Source organism: Xenia sp. Carnegie-2017, unplaced genomic scaffold (assembly GCF_021976095.1).
Source record: "Xenia sp. Carnegie-2017 unplaced genomic scaffold, XeniaSp_v1 HiC_scaffold_14, whole genome shotgun sequence".
Classification (NCBI taxonomy): Eukaryota; Metazoa; Cnidaria; class Anthozoa; order Malacalcyonacea; family Xeniidae; genus Xenia; species Xenia sp. Carnegie-2017.
This window is the reverse complement of record NW_025813447.1, coordinates 5,386,019-5,406,733: the sequence shown is the minus strand read 5'-3', so window position 1 is coordinate 5,406,733 and position 20,715 is coordinate 5,386,019. Positions and strand designations below refer to the sequence as shown.

The 20,715-nt window shown below is 35.4% G+C and overlaps 1 protein-coding gene and 1 long non-coding RNA gene across 2 annotated transcripts; both read right to left on the bottom strand.

Moving 5' to 3' along the window:
- Positions 1–2,653: 2,653 nt before the first annotated feature.
- On the bottom strand, positions 2,654–3,388 carry LOC124434543. Its single transcript, XR_006944818.1, has 2 exons — positions 3,058–3,388; positions 2,654–2,964 (listed from the first exon to the last, which is right to left on the bottom strand). It is a non-coding gene; the product is annotated as an uncharacterized LOC124434543 (long non-coding RNA).
- A 2,143-nt stretch (positions 3,389–5,531) lies between these two features.
- LOC124433978 (sialin-like) lies at positions 5,532–17,998 on the bottom strand. The gene is given in 11 exon segments (XM_046983843.1): positions 5,532–6,742; positions 10,891–11,135; positions 11,268–11,400; positions 11,679–11,828; positions 12,822–12,967; positions 13,121–13,216; positions 13,475–13,562; positions 14,543–14,633; positions 14,635–14,740; positions 15,963–15,999; positions 17,625–17,998. Coding segments are annotated over 11 exon segments (1,518 nt in total). The 5' UTR covers positions 17,868–17,998; the 3' UTR covers positions 5,532–6,559.
- Positions 17,999–20,715: the final 2,717 nt, after the last annotated feature.

Below are 20,715 nucleotides of genomic sequence, written 5' to 3'. Positions count from 1 at the left end.
AAGAAGAACCCCAAATAACTGCGGAACGGATTATCCTCCGGTTTTTATTACGCTATCAGAGTACGAGCAATCGAGGACTCCGCTTAAACGTAAAGGAGGAGAAACATGGACGACATCAAAGCGTCCTCATCAAGCCTATGACACCGAGGATTCTGATTCAAGTTTTGATGGAAATCCTGCAAAATCTGAGGCATCTTTACTCCCTGTCTTGGGAAATCAGAGAATAGTCAAATGGCAAGATCTTTCAATGTCTTTGGTATCTTCACCAAGCTACGGAGAGTTGCTGCTAAGTCAAAAATGTAGATTATACCGGCATGATGAACTCCGGGCAGTTGTGCATCATTTTCAACTAAAATTGAGTATTTGATTCAGCTCGCTGTAAAGAATCGTAATTACCAGCCAACAACATGTGTGCTGCGATCAAGTTCTGGTAATGTCAACATCCCTGTCATCTTAGTTGGAATGGAACCAATCATCAATAAAAGGAAGTCTACATTGATAACGGTGCATGTTAGCAAGACAACAAATTTCCTTCACTTGAAGTTCTCAACTCTTGCACTCTTACAAGTTTGAAAAAGAAAGCATGGTTTGGACTTCATGCATTTACTAGAAATGATTACATGGCAAGTCTTTTACGCAAAGTGAAGCCCTTTTGTAGGAAGCTTGCAAGCTCAGATCCAATGTTTTTGGAAATGTTCAGACGATTTGGTACGGAGTTGCATTTGTCTTGAAGAATTATGTATGTGGTTGTTGTATGGTGAAAAGAAACAAAAAGAAAGTCGAAAAAGTAAAAGAAGCAAGATCAACAACTTTCTGAGAAAATTGAGAAAAGATCACAAAGTCATAGACATTTCTCTCTTGCAGTCATGTAGTAACAGTTTACGAAAACACACTGCAAGAGCAATTTACGTCGCTAGAATTTGGAGAAAAGCGTGTTACCCAATCATAATAATGGATGATTCACAGTTGCATGGTTGGCTTTTCAGCTGAATCAACGATTGGATCGTAGAAGCATGTCTTGAGAACGTTTTTGGATTGATTGTCGCTCGTAATAAAAAAAGTTATAATTCATGTGAAGAGGAAAGTTCTTGCAATTTGAGTTTGGATGATGAATAATGTATCAATGTAATGTTGATTAATTTGGAAAGTATTTAGGGACTATTAGTTGTTAGCTTTTTTTTTGCTTACCATACAAATTCAAATTCTAATGTAAATACCATACAAATCCTAACTTACTTATGGCATGGTTCTTTGTAAGAATTGCAAATATGCATTTGCCATAGCAAATCTGTATAACGGTGAGGTCTAGTCGAGGGGATTTTACTTTAAAAAATTGTCCCCGTACATCTTTTATGCATGCATTCGTCGCAATAACGACTGGAAATTTTCGAAATAAAAATGTCACAAGTGATGAGGTTAAATTACGCCATATCAAGCAATAACTCTTTGAAGCAGCCGCGTCACCTTAAATAACAGCCGGATTTGGATTCTACGTCCAAAATAGGTCTAGAAAATGCAACTCGCGTAAATTCTCCTTACTTACTGCCATCACTAAAATAAAGAAAATTGCTGGTAAAACATTTTCGTAATAATGCAATCAAAATTGGCAGTATAATGTGCGATTAAAACTGTCCAGTATAAAATCATCTTTGTCCAAGTCTTCAAACACTTTATTTTTCTTTCTCCTTTTAAAAGAATACGGTTGTCAAAATTTATTATTGCAGTTGAGTCTACTGGTAAAGCCTTGAAAAATTAAAAAATCAAATGCAATCTTTTCGTAGGAAAGTAAGCGTACCTTAATGAATTTACTATTACAGAGGTTCGGAAGTTATGGGCGACTCTGATGGACAGGAGAAAACAAATATTCAACTGAGACAAGGCAATTAGCTTTCAGAAAATATTCAATTTCTAAACCAACAACTTTCACTAACCATGCAACTTTGCATCCAACCGAGCGTATAAGAAGTTATGATAAGCATTTCTTTTCAATAAAGATCCTCCTGCCAGTAAGAATTTGAAAAGCAATTCACATCTTGTCCTTACTGGAGAAAAACGATTTCAAAAATATGTTGGAAATTCGGGATTACACTACAGCAAGCAAATATATACGTATCTGGACCATGAGGATATGAGTTCGGAAGATCTGGTGAGTTCTTTTGACCACTTTACTCATTTTCAAGGGGCTGATATGTGAAAGTCATGCAAACCAAATGGTGGAAAGGGCCTGTCAGAAATGGTCATCAAACATTGGGCTAACGATCCACATAGCAATCATAATATTAATGCCTTAAAAAGATCATTGAAAATAGGCTCAAAAGAAAAGATGCTTTTGGGTTGATAGAAAATTGGGAGAAGAAATTTCCTCGCAGAGTAAACGGGAGGCAGGAAGAAGGGATTGACATCAATTGATTATACAATAAGGCTATTATTCTTGGCATATATAGTCCAGCCTTATGTGAAGATCCACAAATGATATTAAAAAAAACTTTTATACTTAAAAAATATAAAAATATTTACGAATGTGCTGTGCCGTGTTTTCGTGGCTACTTTACTCATAATTTATTTGATTACCTTACTCATGAACGAAAAACAAGCTTTCAAACATTTTGTTTATAATATAGGTGTTTAAGACCAAGGAAAAAAACTCACAAGATTATTTTTCAAGTAATATTTCTGAGTTTACTAATGTAATTAATGTGTTGGCGTGTTATTTTCAAATAATTATGAGAAATTATCCTCAAATTTTAGCATTATAACAACAGACTACTCTGCTATCATAAGGCTGCAGGCTGACTTTAATTACCTTTGAGGTTTAAAGATCATAATCAATCACTTAAGTTACATTTAGCAAATCACGAACTCTATTCTTGAGCTTCATCGCTATCCGATTCTTTATTGGCGTCCTATTTTTCAAAATGTTTTATACTCGATACAATTCACGATGTTGGGGTAATCGACAACAAGCTGCAACGATAAATTCGACATATTATGTGGGTGGAACCAAATGATTTTTTTCTCTCTCTTTCTCAGTATTGGCGAAATGTTCAAAATACGTACCTATCGACGACCTTGTATGTTTTTCCAAGTGAAACGTTCTTTCTTATGCATCGATCACCACCAACATGAATGACCGTAAACTATTGCTTGCTGAATTACGGTCATGTAATAATTTATTAGTTGTAAAACAATTGAAACTATATTCAATTCAACCATTGCTTAAAAGGAATATTCTTGTTTATGAGCAACCCCTAACTATCGTTAGCATCGCATGCAAGATTGTGAATATCTTGCACCAGTCGTACACAATATAGTAACCACAAGTATAAAACAATGCAAGTACCCCAACCAATACATGTTTGTAAACGTAGATCGTCCAGGTTGGTATAGTCCTGAGAAGGACTGTTTTTGTTGTTAGAAACTGACGTTTCGACAACCTTAGCGGCAGTCATCTTCAGAGTCAAAATGGCTACCATTTGCCAAGCTGATATGTTTGCTAACGTGATATTTAGGTAAGATCTCAGATATAAAACAGAATTTTGACAATATGAAATTCATACGATTATACATCGGGAAATGCAATGATCACAAAAAATTGTAATCATTTAATTTGATAAGTAATTTTTGAACTATAAACATCAGTCGACTGATTTGACATACCCTAGATCCGCCCCTGGCTTTTACTAATGGCCGATCTACTGTATCTGCTTTAATATCCATGACACAAAATTGGTATAATGCAACAGATAATTCTCAATTAGGAAGAAAAGGGACTTAAGGGAGTTCACGTATTACTTATAGATATTCGAAAGGCATTTGACATGGTGAATCATAACATATTACTACAAAAATTAGCATCGATGGAAATTAATAAATCTTTCTGGCAATGGATTCGAAGTTTTTTGACGGGAAGAACGCAACAAGTCAACCTACAAGGAGCCATGTCATCCATCCAACCTTGATCTTTGGGCGTTCCACAAGGTGCTGTCATATCACCAGTGCTCTTTAATGTATATATAAATGATTTATAGGACAATATTCCTAAAGAAATAGATACTAATACATGTAAATATGCGGATGATTGCACTCAAGACCAGATTGTTGAAAGAGGTGAAGGTAGTTCCACGCAAAAAGTAATCGACGAATTAAGGGAAATGGGCTGATAATAACAGAATGACTCTGAATCCGAAAAAAACAAAGGATATGTGGATATGCTTTACTTCTTCTCTACTTCTTCTCCATTTTCCAATAGAAGCTTTACTGGTACGTCACCAATACCTTTGATAGGTGTTAATTTTCCTATTGGATCCTTGACATTTTAAGTTGTCGAATAGTTCCTTCTCAGTGATGATATGATGTATGCAGCAAGTATCATTGATGATATGATTCAATCTTCCACTGTCACTATATATTCCAGTGCCACTGTTTATGCATTGAGAGTATGATGAGAATGAATTTGGTCCTCATGTTTAAGGTTCATCGGTTTTGCTCTGACTCCTACATGCTCTTAATAAATGTCCCTTTTCCTTGGACTTTGTTAAAATTAACTTAATTTCTATAGAGCACCTATTTAGGTAAGATATATTTGAAATAGGAAGTTGTTATACAGTTTTTAAGTTGATAGTCCAGATTTGATTCTTTAAAATGTTTGATAGGATTGGTTTTTTAAACTTTCTTTTAACTCATTTTCCCATTTTGAGTTTTGTTTTGCCACTGTTAAAGTGCTGGGTTACAACAGTGCTCAGGTGCGAAAATTTTTGCATGTATTTTAATGATTACTTATGAATATCGGTGCAGATTTAACAGAACTTCAAAAATAACAAAATTTTAAATGCATGGTGCAAGTCTGGCCTGGCTAATGAATAGAATGAAATATTCGCTATTTGCAATGACTTTGCGTTCAAAGATTAAACATCATTTAATCGCAACTGGCAAAAAATCAATGGAAATAAGGTCGTATCAAAAGGTTATTGTGGAAATAGTGAGAACAAAACTACAGTTGTACATTGTCTTGTCAGTATTATGTGTATCAACATATGAAACTGAAGATGTTAGTTTTGGGAAATTTTGTTATTAGGTGTAAGGTTGTTAGCATATGCCTACGTGTATGACAAAAGCGGGATGTGTAAAACAAACAATTACATGACACAAAAATAGATACGCAATGCGTACATGTAGATTGTCAAGTATATAAATACTAAATGAAGTAGATGAGATGAGCATAATTCAAATAAAACTATATATTCACTATTATTTTCGCCAAACTTGTTTAAAATTTGAAGATGTTCTTTAGTTAAATGGCCAAGTAATTATTTAACCCTTTTCTGCAATTATAAGCTTAGATAGCATGTCATGTGACTGTGCTCAAACCTTGCATCAAGGAAAGTAACGGCATTTAAATTTCTCACAACTTTTAAAGGTTTTCTCACCAAAAAGCATTTTTGCTGTAATTGTATTTCAAAAAAGTTTTCTGACGTGTCTAAGATATCGATCAGGGAGAGTACGTCGTTCCATTAAACAATAGATCAACAAAACACACTTATGACATGTATTGGATTACATAACAGACACTTGTATGTATCTATGTATTTATTGACACTAGTGTTTGCAGCAAACGGGCCGCGCTGTTTGTTGTTACTTTTTTTATGATCACATTTTGAAAAGTCTATATTTCCAACGATTTAGTGTTAATTGCAAATAATGTTTGAAAGTAAGCGCTTTGCGCATTGCAAGTTATCCCAAGTCTTTTGTATTTGCATAATTTCGTAATAGCACGATTGAAATGATGCATTTAACGTAAACGACAACTTTTTTTAACAACTTTTTTCTAACACAACTAACAATGAACAAGACCACACACACAAGCCAAACCCCAAATCCATTACTTCAAGCTACCTTACATTGGCCTCTACTCACAAATCGCAAAACGAAAACTACATAACTTGGTCAGACGTTACTGCACAAACTTAGGCATAAAACTAGTATTCTCTTCTTTTAAAATGAAAAACTTCTTCCGCTTCAAAGACCCCATCTCTTTTGTCTTAAAATCCAATGGGGTTTACGAATTCTCTTGTGTGGGATGTAATTCTCGCTACATTGGCAAAACCAGCCGCCACCTCTCCACACGGATCAAAGAGCATACCACTTCCGATAAAAACTCTCACATATTGAAACACCTCCTCTCATCACTTAACTTCAAATCTAAATACTCACAACCTTGCTTTCGTATATTAGACAGTGCCCACACTCCTTTAAAACTAAAAGAAGCACTGTACATCAAAAAACTCAAGCCTAATCTTAACAAACAAATTGAGCATGTCAATACTATCATTAACTTGTAAATACTTAGCTCCTCTAATCACTAAAAAATTGTAAATAACTTCCGCTTCCATCCCATTTGTCTATACACATGTCTTGTAGCAGATTTCTTTATATATTAACTCCATTCAAATATTCATTCATTATATTGGGTTGATTGCTCCACTAATATCCCATTAAATTACGTCTTTATAAAAAACGCAGGCCATAGAAGTCGTGGTAACTTTGACTTAAAATGGCCAAATCATATAATTTTTGTATACGAATCGCTCATAGAATTTGGGGAAAAAGAACTAACATTTCTCTCTAATTCTGGTTGGTTCCACGCCTCTTCATTTCCACGTGCACAAAAAATAAACACGGTCATTCCCAACACGTTAACGAAAGCAGCAATGTAAAAAACGACAAGCCATTGTTGTCGGGTTGGCTAAAAAAATGAAGTAATCATTAGAAAAGATGAACGATTTGCTTTATAATCATACCATAATGAACAATTTATCTAGTAATATCGAGGAAAATTTTGAAATTAGGATTGTAACCCATTAAAAAGGCTATTTACTTTAAGATTATCGTCGAAAATCAATTAGACAAAAAGGCAAATTTGGCACCAATAAAAAAGAAGTGTGAGCAGCCTTCTAAGATTTGTATTCAACAGTTCATGATCGTTGTTTAAACGTCGCAACCAATGATCCGATTCAGACAAAATTCTATTGTACAAGTGACAAAAATTTAAAATTAGTCACTATGTAAGAGTGACATAAGTAATAATAATAATAATAATAATGGACTCCGTTGATTTCGACGTATGAGGGTTCCACGAAGTGGAAAAATGGCGGTAAAATACAAGGGACTCTACCAGCAGTAGAAATACCTAATAATCGCATCAAGTGAAATCTTATCCTAGACTTGTATGGTGGCCTTTCGCTATCATCACCACTTTCCGTGTGTCAATATTATTTTCACATATTTGTAAATGATGATCGTCCAGGTTAATAAAGTCCTGAGAAGGACTGTTTTTGTTGTTGTTGACTGACGTTTCGACAACCTTAGCGGTAGTCATCTTCAATGTCAAATGAGGAGTAAACGTCAGGTTAGCCGTATTTGTTATCTGGTTCTTACGTCATTGTATTGTGTGTACAGGAAATGCGTATTGTCATTGTGGATTAGTGTGAAGTGAAATATTTTATTTTTAGTTGTGATGTGTGATTTAGGTTTGACGTTTTAGTTGTAATGTGTGGGTGTCAATTGTGTATTGTCATTCTGAATTAGTTTGAAGTGTAATGTCTTTAGTTGATCGTTTGTTTGTATTGTGAATAAGTCGTTTGTAAGGTGCCGGTAATTACTGTGATCTGTTCAGGGGGGTTTGTTCCAAGTTGGTATACCAACTTTCTAATGTAAGCCGTTGTCTATAGTCAGTACTGTAAGTGATGCATTTTGCCAAGTCCCAGTCAATGTTGGGCTTTGTGATTCGGTGATGTTCGGCGATGTGATTAGTTTTGTCTTGTTTCTTAGTAGCTCGTTTGTGCTCAGTAAGTCTTATGTTTAAGTTCCTGCCAGTTTCCCCGATATAGGAGGCGTGGCAGTCGGAGCAGTTTATTTTGTAAACTGCACCTTGTCGTTCGTTGGGTTGTTCTTTGTCCTTTATGTTCGTTAGTACTTGTCGTAACGTTGTGATTGGTTTATGTGCGACAAGTATGTTGTATTGTCGTAAGATACGCGAGATAGTCTCAGACGTACCTTTGATGTAAGGTATCGTTGCTGTTGTCACTGAGTTGTTCGTTTCGTTGGTTTCGTTGGGTTTGTAAGTGTTGCGTTTGATAAAGTCAGAGTTATAGTTGTTTTTGTCAAAAACACGTTTGAGATAGTTGTTTTCGTTTTGTAGAGCGTCCGGTGAATCACATATGATTTGTGCACGTCTTGTTAATGTTCTGATTGTGGTGGCTATGTGTGATGTAGGGTTGTAAGATGATTGGTCTAGTAGTCGGTCAGTATGTGTTGGCTTGCGATAAACTGTTGTTCCTAGTTTTTGATTGTCATGTTTTACCAAACAGTCGAGAAAAAGAAGAGTTCCGTTTTCTTCGACATCTTTGGTAAATTGTATGTGGCTGTTCTGTTTGTTGAGTATGGAAGTCATCAATCTCGTCTGCATGTAGTGCTGTGATTGTGTCATCTACGTAGCGAAACCAAAAAGGTAGTGCATGTTTTGTAAGTCATGAGCGCCCCTTCCTCTATAGATTGCATTACAATTTCAGCAACTACAACTGAAACGGGCGAGCCCATTGCTGTCCCATGTAATTGTTTGTAGTGTGTTCCTTTGTATTGGAAGTAAGTCGAGGTGAGGCAGAGCTCCAGTAACTCCATAATGTCTTCTGTCGGTAATGGCAGTACGTCCGTGGTGTTTGTAATGAGGGTTTTTGTACAAGTAAGTGCCAGATTAAGTGGAATACTGGTGAACAGTGATTTCACATCAAAAGACACTAGTATATAGTTGTCCGGTATTTGTATAGTGCACAGTTTTTTAATGAAAGTTTCAGTGGATTGTAGCTTCTGTTTTGATTTGTTTGTAAGTGGTTGCAGTATGTTAGTCAAGTACTTTGAAAGTTCGTAAGTTCGTAAGTTCGTAAGTTTGAAAGTTTGAAAGTTTGTGAAGTTTTGGTAGTCCGTATAGTCTGGGTGGTCGTGGTACTGAACATCTGAGTCGATAGTAAATACGTTCAGATATGTTAGATTTTCTCAGAGAAGATCTTGCTGTTAAGTTTGCGTACTAGTGATGGTGTCGGGTCTCGTTAGAGTTGTTCGTACGTTTGTCTGTCGTTAACAGGGGTGTCCATTTTGTTAAAGTAATCATTCCTGTCCATGACCACAGTCACGCGTCCTTTGTCTGCTGGTAAAATGACGATGTTGTTGTCGTGTTTTAGTCGTTTAAGTGCTTGTTGTTCGTCTTTTGTCAAGTTGTTGTCACGTATAGAGGACGATTGTAAAGTGGAGGCTATCCTGCTTCTGATCTCGTCTTTGGTTGTCTCTGACAAGTCTCTTTGATACGCTAGGACAGCCTCGACACTTGATACTATCGTCTCCTTCGGGATTTGTCTAGGTGTTATGGAATGTTTTAGTCCGTAAGATAGTAGTCGCGTTTCAGTTTAGTCTAATGAGCGGGAAGAAATATTCCTCACCCAGTTATCGTCATGTTTATGTCTTGTACGTGTTTTAGTTTGTTTTAAACGTTCAAGTTTTTGTTGTTGTTTGATTTTGATTTGGTGTTGTGTCTCTGTCTTGTTTGCTCGTTTCTCTGCAATAGTTTGTATCGTAGAAAGTAAAGTATCACTTACTGTCGTTGGTATGAGTTCCTTCAGTTTGTTCAGTCTTTGTTCTTGTTGTTTGATGTAATAGTTGATTCGTCTGTGACAGTCGTTAATCCGTGCTCGTATCAGTCGTCTGCTGGTGGATTTGACAAACTGAATAGCCTTTTGTGTGTTCAACGGGGACTTAATTCTAAGTCCTGCCGGAACGAGACCAAAATTCTTGCAGCGGTGGTTGAACCAGAGTTGTTGGCGTATGCGTCTGACGTTGCTTGCAAAACGTATGTAGTCGTTAGCAAGTTGTTCGCTCTGTCGTCCAAATGATCGTAATAAAGTAAATGGTTTGAACCCAGGAGTATCGTTATATGTTTGTAAATGATGATCGTCCAGGTTAATAAAGTCCTGAGAAGGACTGTTTTTGTTGTTGTTGACTGACGTTTCGACAACCTTAGCGGTAGTCATATGATCGTAATAAAGTAAATGGTATGAACCCAGGAGTATCGTTATATGTTTGTAAATGATGATCGTCCAGGTTAATAAAGTCCTGAGAAGGAATGTTTTTGTTGTTGTTGACTGACGTTTCGACAACCTTAGCGGTAGTCATGATGTTCGACTCAGCTGTTCAGTACCACGACCACCCAGACTATACGGACTACCAAAACTTCACAAACCACAAATACCCATGCGACCAATTGTATCATTCTGTGGTTCGCCTACTTACGAACTTTCAAAGTACTTGACTAACATACTGCAAACAAATCAAAACACAAGCTCTTAAATGATCCACGCTTTGTTTGGTCTATGAGAGTGCAAAAACTCCACCAACGGGATAAAATCCTTGAAAAACCCGTCAGCTCATGCAGCGAGACCCTCCGAACAGACTCGTACAGAAAGAAACCACCACCAGCAAACAACCTCTTACTACATCGCTCCCAATAGTGTGCCGTGTAGAAGTTTCGCAGTTTCAACGTGAGTGTTTTGTTCTTTATGATTGCATCTTTTTTCACGCAAATACTTTGTTTCTGACCTGACCGTTTAGCTTTCTTTGAAAGCATTTCAGTTTTAAAGTTGCTTTTGCTGACAGTAAAAATATTTTTGACCAATGCACTTTACCCATTTAACACGACCACTTTTCTTTCCAGAAAAGCAATTTACCTTTTTACGTAAGAAGTATGGGCAACCGTACTTGCATGCTCATTACGACTTGAAAGTTTAAATCATAAAAGACTAAAGATAAGATCCCTTTTCAGTAAAAAATCATGGACAAAACATTTACCTTGTTATTGGTAAGCAGTCCAACGACGTAAGGTGATACAATACCAGATATTGTGCCAAATGTGTTAGTTATCGCCATTAACACACCAGCATATCGAGGAGCAATATCCAAATGGTTTACTTGATAGCCTGATTGGTTGAAGCCACAACCAATCAACGCAAACGATAGGAAAAACACGGCGAGGGCTGTTTGGTTGCAATGGACAAAACTAGCGGCAATTAACGATGCTGCAGTTACCGTCATCCCTTGAATTGAAGAAAAACGCAGGCCAAAACATAAAGTCCTTTCAAGAAAGTCGATGAAAACAGCAGTAAAATTTGATGGAGATGTAGGCAAAATGTTTTCAAAGAAAACTGGAAAATATCGATCAATTCTACCTGTGGTGTTAGCAATTTTTCTAACTATCTCGGTTGATAACAACTTGTGATGGCGGATATAATCTGCAACATGTCCAGTCAAAACAATGGATATAAAATTGCATACAAACGGAATAGCTGAAATCAGGCCATTCTAAATGAAGAAAAATCAAAGTTGTAAGGAAGTCTTCGTATCACAGTTTATTGAGCGTGTTCCGATTAAAAATTTTGTGACTAAGGATTAATGCTGCATTCTTAAGCCACGAAAATGCAAATTATGGTACACTACAACGCTTGATCACAAAATAAGATTGAAAAACTCTCTCACTTGCACACACTTATTGAAAACACAGACAGTAAACGGAAAAACATAAATGTGCAACAGAATTTGGGTTAGTGTTGCAACTCGTCATCAAAAGGACGATCGCATACCTCACGAATATTAACTCCAAGAACCTCTTTAAAGTAGGTCGGCATTGTCGTTAGTAAGGTGTAGAAACTCCAGTTGTTAGCAAAATGGGCGACAATAATGGCCCAAACAGGTGTTGACGTCACGATTGTTTTCCAAGGTGTGTTGTAACCCTATAGAGAAGAAAACCCCAATCTCTCAGTGCACATCGTTATGCACTGTACGCATTTGCTTAGACATCCAATTTCCCACGACTTCGAAAAAAGCATTTAAATTCAAAAGTACATTTCAAAAATTCATCAGCATGCATTGACACATAACAAAATTGATTCTATTCTTACTTAATCTGTATGCGCTCAAAATCCTGTCTCCACATCAGTAAGAATTCCGTGCTATAGCATGTTTGTAGTTTTAGATCATCCAGGCCGCTAAGCCAGTCGAAACGTGAGTCAACATCAACATCAACAGTCGTTTTCAGGACTTTACCAACCTGGACGATCTTAAAACCATACACTTAGATAGTTCAGGCTGCTTTACACAATTTTGTAATATATTGTAAAGTTCGAAAGTATGATGTTGCTGGATTTTTTGGCACTCAAAGTTGAAAATTGACCATCTTCATTGTTTTGAAAAAGCTGGCACCTAATGTTATTTTTGACGTCACAACGGGAATTCGTCTGTTTCGTTGTTTAAAATTGAATGTTTTTGAACATCCACGACACAAGATGCCACACACGTGTGTAATGCGACAAAGTAGTTACGCTTTTGACTTGATTATGTGTAAAATACAATGTTTTCATAAAGCGTGTGCCCGATATGACGACAGATCTGTGCTCTCAAACTAGTTTTTATCACGGTCAACCCAATAATCACCGAGCTTAGGCAAAAGCACGAAGATCAAATGCTTGTATTATAAAATCTTCTAAACTACCTACATAGCCTAATTGGAAAATGATATAGGTTAGAAGTCAAAATTTTGGAATAGCCAAAACCACAGACAATAAGCAATGCTTTTTGTATTGTCGAATGCAAATAAGATGTAGTGTTTTCTATGTTGTTCTGAATTTACACTGAAAGAGATTAAGTCAATATCTCAGTCAATACAAATCTTGACGTTTTGATGCAAGTAGTATCTGAGAAATTTAAAAGCGCAAGAACTTCTTCACCTGATCTTTGGGCGTAAAACTGTCCTGTTGTTCACCAAGAGTTTTTTCAATGTACAATAGTTCCTTCGCGGATATTGACGGATGTTCACGTGGGGTATCGTGAACAAAATACATCCAAAAAAAACACCAAACGAATCCTAACAAACCTGTTAAAACGAGCGCATACGTCATCATTATCAACAAGAAAACACTCAGAACACACTCAGCAGTTATTAGCTCCGGACAGTGAGTAACTATTTTCCAGTTGAATCAAAAGGGAAAATATTATCATACTTGTATAAAAAATTAGAGATAATTACCAAACACATAAAATACGGAAGGCCATCCACCATCAAAACCATACGCACAAAGCCAGCCTGATAATGGATAAGCGATAATCGTTCCAATCTGACTTCCTACAATAACGAATTCGGTAGTTAAGTAGAGATGCAGATGGTTCAACTTACAACAGAACGACAAACGTTTATTGTAAAACAATTTTACGAGACAGACAATCAAGCAAAATTACGCGATATCAAAGATGTTTACAGAGAAACACTGGATACGTTAAAGATGGGTAACATTTGAAATTACTTTTTTGAGGTGTATGAGAATAAAGGTTTCGATTGCTTGAAATGCAAAATACCTTAAGGTATATAGGTAATGGAAAATACCTGCGTAAGTAGTGGATACCAATTTACTTCTTTCTAATGGTGGTGCCCAGTAACTCCACATTGCATGCATGGCAGGGAAAGTAACGCCCTAAAAGAGAAAATAGACCATTTCACGTTTGTTTGAAAGGAATAACATTAAAAAGCACGTTCATGCAATCTGTGTAGATTGTGTAAAAGCTAGATACCTTCAGTTCGATGGAAGATGAAAAACTACTTCATGTTGAAAAAAAGATCTTTCCATATCTTACATGGACATTTAGAGTGCATGCTCTTATGTTGAAACTTAAGTCCTTAGGGCATCCAGTTTCCCTTATGTAAGAAGAGATCAAGTGTTACAATATGAGGTTTTATGACAGCCAAGTGTGATAATAAAGAAAGATCAGTTGTTCAATAGCAAATGCTTTTATAAAAAGTGTCCTCAAAACAAGATTCCTAGTAATTAACAGTCCCATCTCTTCATGAATAGTTGTCAGGGGTTTTACCACACTCCAATTTAGTATTTTATCAAGTGTTGATAGCTATCTCCATTTTAATCCAGATTAGTTTGGAGCCATTAAAAACTCAATTTAGCCATGTTGGTAGTCTAACACAAAAGCATACTTTATCAGTATTAGTGTTCACATTAGCAAACGTAGGCGTGCAACATTGTTTGGTAATAAAGTAAATGGTTTGAACCCGGGCGTATCGTTACATGTTAGAAAAGGAAAACGTCCAGGTTGGTATAGTCCTGAGAAGGACTGTTTTTGTTGTTGTTGACTGAAGTTTCGACAACCTTAGCGGTAGTCATCTTCAGAGTCAAATGAGGAGTAAACGTCAGGTTAGCCGTATTTGTTATCTGGTTCTTACGTCATTGTATTGTTGCAAATGAGGAATTGGTTTTATGATGAAAGGTCTCTTGGCATGGCTGTGATAATTTAGCACATACCACATCTTTTCGCAGACTACAGTTTTCATCAGTAATAATTCAATTCTATGACGAAAATTAATGCTGGTATTGAAAACAAAGTGTTCTTGTTATGAAAACATACATGTATAAAAAGTAATTATGATACACATCAACACTCTCACCTCTCCAAGCCCTTCCAGAATACGTAGCAGTACAAGGACGTAAACACTGAACTTTGCCGCAACAGGTGTAAACAATGTAAGAAGTGTCGTCCAAAACACCAAAACCAAACACACGTTTCGCACCATACTTTGCAGCTAACCAACCGCCAGGAAGCTGCGTGAATATGTAGCCGTAAAAGAATGAGCCAAGAACAATGCCTGATAAAAAAATACAAGTTCCTCTTAGAAATAATTCAATAAGACGCAATAACAGGTTTAATTTTGTATAAAATTATTCAAATTCAGTGCATATCAAACAAACAGCAAGCATGGCTGCAATTTAAAATTCGGACGTTAAAACTAAGACGTTATGATGGGAGCAGAAAAACATAAGTTCAAGAATATAGCTATGTCGCCTTGTCTTTTTTTAAGCAGAAAACATAAAGAATACTGATATAGTATAAGTATAAGACAATTAATAGCATACGTATGGCATTACGTACATGGTAGTCGTTATTGTTTAAGGGAGACTTAAAATTGATAATTAGGGGTGGGGGTGGTGCCTATTCATTTATTTATATCATAAAACCTGTAATCACAATTGATGTAATATAAAATAATATAGTAGAACATGCATGTATAAATATTAACCCCTCCCCAGTTATATATCTTTTACCACCTTTGTAGATGAAATTTGTTAACATCGAAATGTGATGAGATTTATTAATCTAGTCAGATATCTTTTATGCGATAGTGTCTGTGCATCTTTGCATCATAAAAAAGTTTTCACAGGCTCCTCTGATATTATATTTACTGCCATGTGCTTGAAATTGTGTTCTGAGACATTTTTCAGTTTCTCTGTTATAAAATGGAGCAATGTTGCACACTAGGTTACAATTAATTATATTACTTATCAGTGGGGCTAAGGATTCACCAAATGGAATAAATTTTAACTATTTATATGCATTTTGATCATGGAAATTATCACAATCCAGCTCCACTGCTAAAGATGTTGAATATGAAGACCAACAGGTTTTCACAAGATTGCACTAACTATCAACATCAACAAACAAGCATAAATTTAGAGAAGGATGCGCACTTGGCCAGGAAGAGGAGCAGGAGGAACACCAATTTACCTACTAATTATTAATATGCCAAACAGTTAAGAAAAAGTAACTGTGATTAATGTTAAATGGAGCACACTTCCAAAGGTATTCCTGTCAAGGCAACAGAATTTTACAAAAAGTCTGACATGCTACTGCACCAAGTTGCAACAAACTGTTAAATTTATGACTGAAGCATTCGTAAACACAGACTGGGCACCATGATGATCAATTTCTACAAAGGCCTTGAAAAATTGATGTTCATCTTTCTGGGCATTTACACTTGATTTATCATACACACATATACAAAGGTACAACAGTTTTATCATTTTGTTTACCTTGTAAATGTTGACTCCATTTGAATGCGCCATCATGCTAAACAAACAATGAGAAATACATTTTTTATTTCTGTGTGCATAAACATTAACATTGGTACTTTTTCGCTTTTCTTGGATAGCATGTTCATTACATTAAGGTCATAAATTAGATTTTGGTATATCAAAGTCAAATCAAAACAGAACAATGCCACTGACCATACTTTGAATCAAAAATATTCAACTGAAATATATTCCCACTGCTTGGTATTATTATTTGATATTTTATAATGAATTATCAGACATTAGATAAAATAGAATAGAAAATGTACTTGGATTTATCACTTTAGCTTGAATGTTGCCTAAACAGATAAATCATAAATGAAATATTTGTTTCTAAGTTCTTTTGTTCAACTAAAAAACTGCATTCTATCTGTAATTGTACTCAGAATTGTACGAAGGCTCTATTTGCCAATTGGAGAGTGTTAATGGAACTACTGTGAAATTGGCACCACACTGGGAACTACATTCAACACAACAATCATCACAACATTAATCACCACATTCAATTAAAATTTATCATTCAAAATGATGAATTGAAAAATCGTCTTTAAAACATGTTTTCCATCAAATACAACAGTAAAAATAATTCTTAACTACTTATTAATATTTTACTGTCCTTAAACATCACAAAGAAAGTATAAAAGTCAAGAAATTGAAGAAAACAATAAGCTTTAGGTTACAGTGTACTTTTTACTCCATACTCCAGATTTTGGATATGTTATAGACAATAAAAATATCTAAGATATGCAAAAGTTGAAAAAAATTCTACCGTGTACCTTTTTATTAATAGGCTTTTGTTTGCAAAATTACCTGGATATAGGAAGTTAATTATATAAGATTATATTACGCGCATTGGTGTCATCTAACTTTGTCGATGATTTTCTACAACTTACTTTTTTGTGCACTCTCCATATTTTGGATATACTTTAGACAATATAAATATCTACAGTATGAAAAATTTTTAAAAAATTCTACCGTATAGTTTTTTATTTATAGGCCTTTGTTTGTTAAAGAACCGGAATTCTTAACTTAATTAGGTAAGATTATATTACGCGCATTTGAGTCATCCAACTTTGTCGATGTTTTTCTATCATTTATATTTTTGTGTACTTTCCAAATTTTGGATATATTTTAGACAATATAATTATCTATATTCTGGCCAAGTTTAAAAATATTCTACCGTGTAGTTTTTAAATTATACGCTAATTAAGAGAAATGAAAAATACATGGTAACCTAAAACTTAGTGTTTTCTTCAATTTCTTGACTTTTATTCTTTCTTTGTGATATTTAAGGACAGTAAAATATTAATAAGTAGTTGAGAATTGTTTTTTACTGTTGTATTTCATGGAAAAAGTGTTTAAAAGACTATTTTTGAATTCATCATTTTGAATGATAAATCTTAGTTGAATGTGGTGATGAATGTTGTGATGAATGTTGTGATGAATGTTGTGATGAATGTTGTGTTGATTGTGGTCCCAAAATGGTGCCGATTTCACAGTAGTTTAATGGTAAACCAAGCAAAGACATGCATTTCAACTATACAATATATGATCCCAGGAAATATAAACATATTCATCTAGAGCACTAGCTTTAGCCTTGACCAAAACATGTGTTAATTAAACCTTGGTTGCCGAAGAACTTGCAGGGCTGCATCTTTCATTTTCTCTCTCTTCGTGGCCGTTTGCATACGAAGCATTCACCATTGCAACAAGCGCCACGCTTAAATTCACCCGAAGTGCGTAGACGTTTGCAAAGCCGAGTAACGCTATTATCATCAACACATGTCGTTTGCTAAAACCTTTCGAAGATGACGGAGTAGCAATCGGGGGAATGTCAGTCGCTTCTTTTCTCTCCTCCTCGAACATTTCTAACTCAATACGAACATAGAATCCTACTTACTACTTACACAGAATAGATACATACAGAAGCGCCACTCGATGTCGGAGCCTCTGATGTTCGTGTCCCCAGCATCCGGGAACTTTACACGGCGGCGATGTTTCCAGCCAGATAAATGCGGTGAAGGCTATGTAATTTAAAAATTAATTGAGACTTACCTATAAGTTGAAGTTTGATTGTGCCCATGCCCTTCTTTTCCTGACACGCACGTGAGTAAATGATATTCTCTCCTTATCGATAACATTCCTATTTCTTACGTGCTTGCAACTTGCCATGGCATTTTATACTTTATATGGCTTTACAGAAGATAGTGGGATAGTGAAATATCTTAAATAATAGCGGGTTTTATTCAAACATCATTTCAAAGATAAAGATGACTAAGGTGACTAGGTGAGCAAGTATTGTATACTTTTAATTTATTTACCGTATTTTGTAATTTGTAGTGCTGTACTTGCACTGTGCGATATTGCAGCGACGGTTTTAGCACATTTCTTCAACGATAAATGGTAAAATACTCAATTTTCAAATTGTGTATAACTATACTTCTCAAATTAAAAATTCGTGATTAGTCATTGGAACCATTTAATAATGAACAACCGAAGTCGGCTTTTGTTTTTAATGGCTTATTATAATATTTTGAAATGTTGAAGCATTAGCCACCCAGCTCCTTCCATAATTGCTTCAATTGATATGGATGTTTATTTGCAGTAGCTATACTATGTTTATGTACACAAAAATCAATTATTAGGCCAGCTTTAAGATTGTTTTAAGATCTTGACATAGTGTCCGTGCTTAATACATTAAATGGTTTTGTGTGTTAAATTTACCTGTTTGGAATTACTTCTATTAGTTTTTGTTCTTTCAAAACTCAGTAAATTGACGGACAAAGTGTTGCATTGGGTCATATTTCTTAACTATGAAAGGCTTTAGGTGTTTCCCAGGCCAGATGTTTTAACAATTGGTCGAAGGTATACATTTATCACCTCGAGATATATTGTCCAGGATGATTTTCAGTTTCAATACCATGAGCAGGATAAGGACTAACATCATGGTCAGTTTAAGTTTTCTTTTTCAGTGTCAATAGTTTCATTTGGCTATGGTTTTAAGTTTCTAGACAAGTTCCTCTTATTTTGTTGTAAATTCTACCTCATCTTATATGGATCAAGCCTCACTCATTGAATCCTTGCAAAACTGTGATGCATACCAAAACTAAAACACCACAACTTGAAGTATCTTGTTGAAGAGTACTCCTTGCAGATCTGAAATTCTGACAGACCAAATTTGTTTTCAATAATTAAAGGAAGTTTATCTTCTTCTGCAGTGGAAAGGGATTGATATTCAATTGATCAACAATATTGTTCAATCTTTCCAAATGCAGATCATATTGCTCGTGTGCCTCTTCCATTGATTGGACTTCCACAGCTGTTTCAAAGTTCGGTCTTTGAACCATTTCCTGATAAGTGACACACTATGCAATTTTGCATGAAAGGATGTTGTTCATGTTTCCTGTAGACACCAGAAAAAGAATTGATTACTTCATCATACAACCAGCCATGTATGAAAGGTTTATGTCTTTTGCACTAAGTAAAATCTGTGTTTTCTTCAAAAATCTCTTTATAAAAGTAATAAGATCATAGTATTTATATTCATTAATCATTTCATAATATTAATATCTAGTATAGAGGTGAAACTGGTAGTGCATGAAAGGAAGTTTGTGGATCTTTTGGTGATTTTTCCATTTTTGAGTAGCCTTAAGTCTTTATTATAGAATTTTCTAGTATTCTGAGCATGTTGGCCAACTCTTCTATTGTAGTGTATCTTCTTTAATTTTGCAGATGGTAGATTAGATAATCTGGCTTTCTTTTTCCTTGCTGGTTTTGACTTTGATGATTTGATGTTCATTTTCGTTTATTGACGTTTTAATGCCCAGCTGTGTGCTAGTCCTGAATCAGTATTGCTGTTATTCTCATGCTGAAGTGCAGACTGATCATTTTGCCAGGCTGGCTGAAGTGAAGTTGAATTTGAGTGGACCAAACTCTTTATTCTAGATAACAGATCACAACACCTAGTAATAGCTGTCCGTTTTGGGAACACTGGTTTAGGTAGAACAGCTGTCATAGTTTGTTTTATGTCAGTTTCTTCTGTTTCTTTTCTTGTCATGAAAACTTTCTGCACCACAAACTTGCTGAGCATCGTCAACTCTTTTCAAAATATGATCAATTGGTTTGAACAATATATCGACATCTAAGGTCAGAAATGGAGAATCTTTATATGCTGTTGGTAGGTTTTTCCATCCCCAACTTGTAAATTTTTTATTTTGAATAATCGCTAATAAGTGCTTGCATGGTAAATAGTTTCGTTGCCAGTCAAGACACTCGCAGCAAGGTATTTCTGTGTCATGAGGTGCCCTAAAATATACATGATAGTTGTGCTTTCCCATTTCACTGGTTACTAAAAATGCACCCATAGAGTCATCCACCAAAGCGATTGAACGTACATCTTCAGCATAAACAAGACGTTTCATGCAATGGTCGATAAGGTAGTTAGGACGATTATGCAGAAATTCTGGAATCTGTTTGTTATAACGCTTATATGCTGTGGAGCATTTTGTATTTTCGTTGATGTAGCTGAAATAAAAAATATAATATACAACTTTTTGGTGCAAGCACACAAAATTTAATACAAAAATTTTGGTTTTAAAACCAGTATGCATGAGATTCATGCAACTTCACTTTACGGTTTACTCTCGGCATTAATATAAATAATATACGTAAGCTAGCCAGGATCTGCCTCTCATTCAGAAAGAAAAACTGTGTC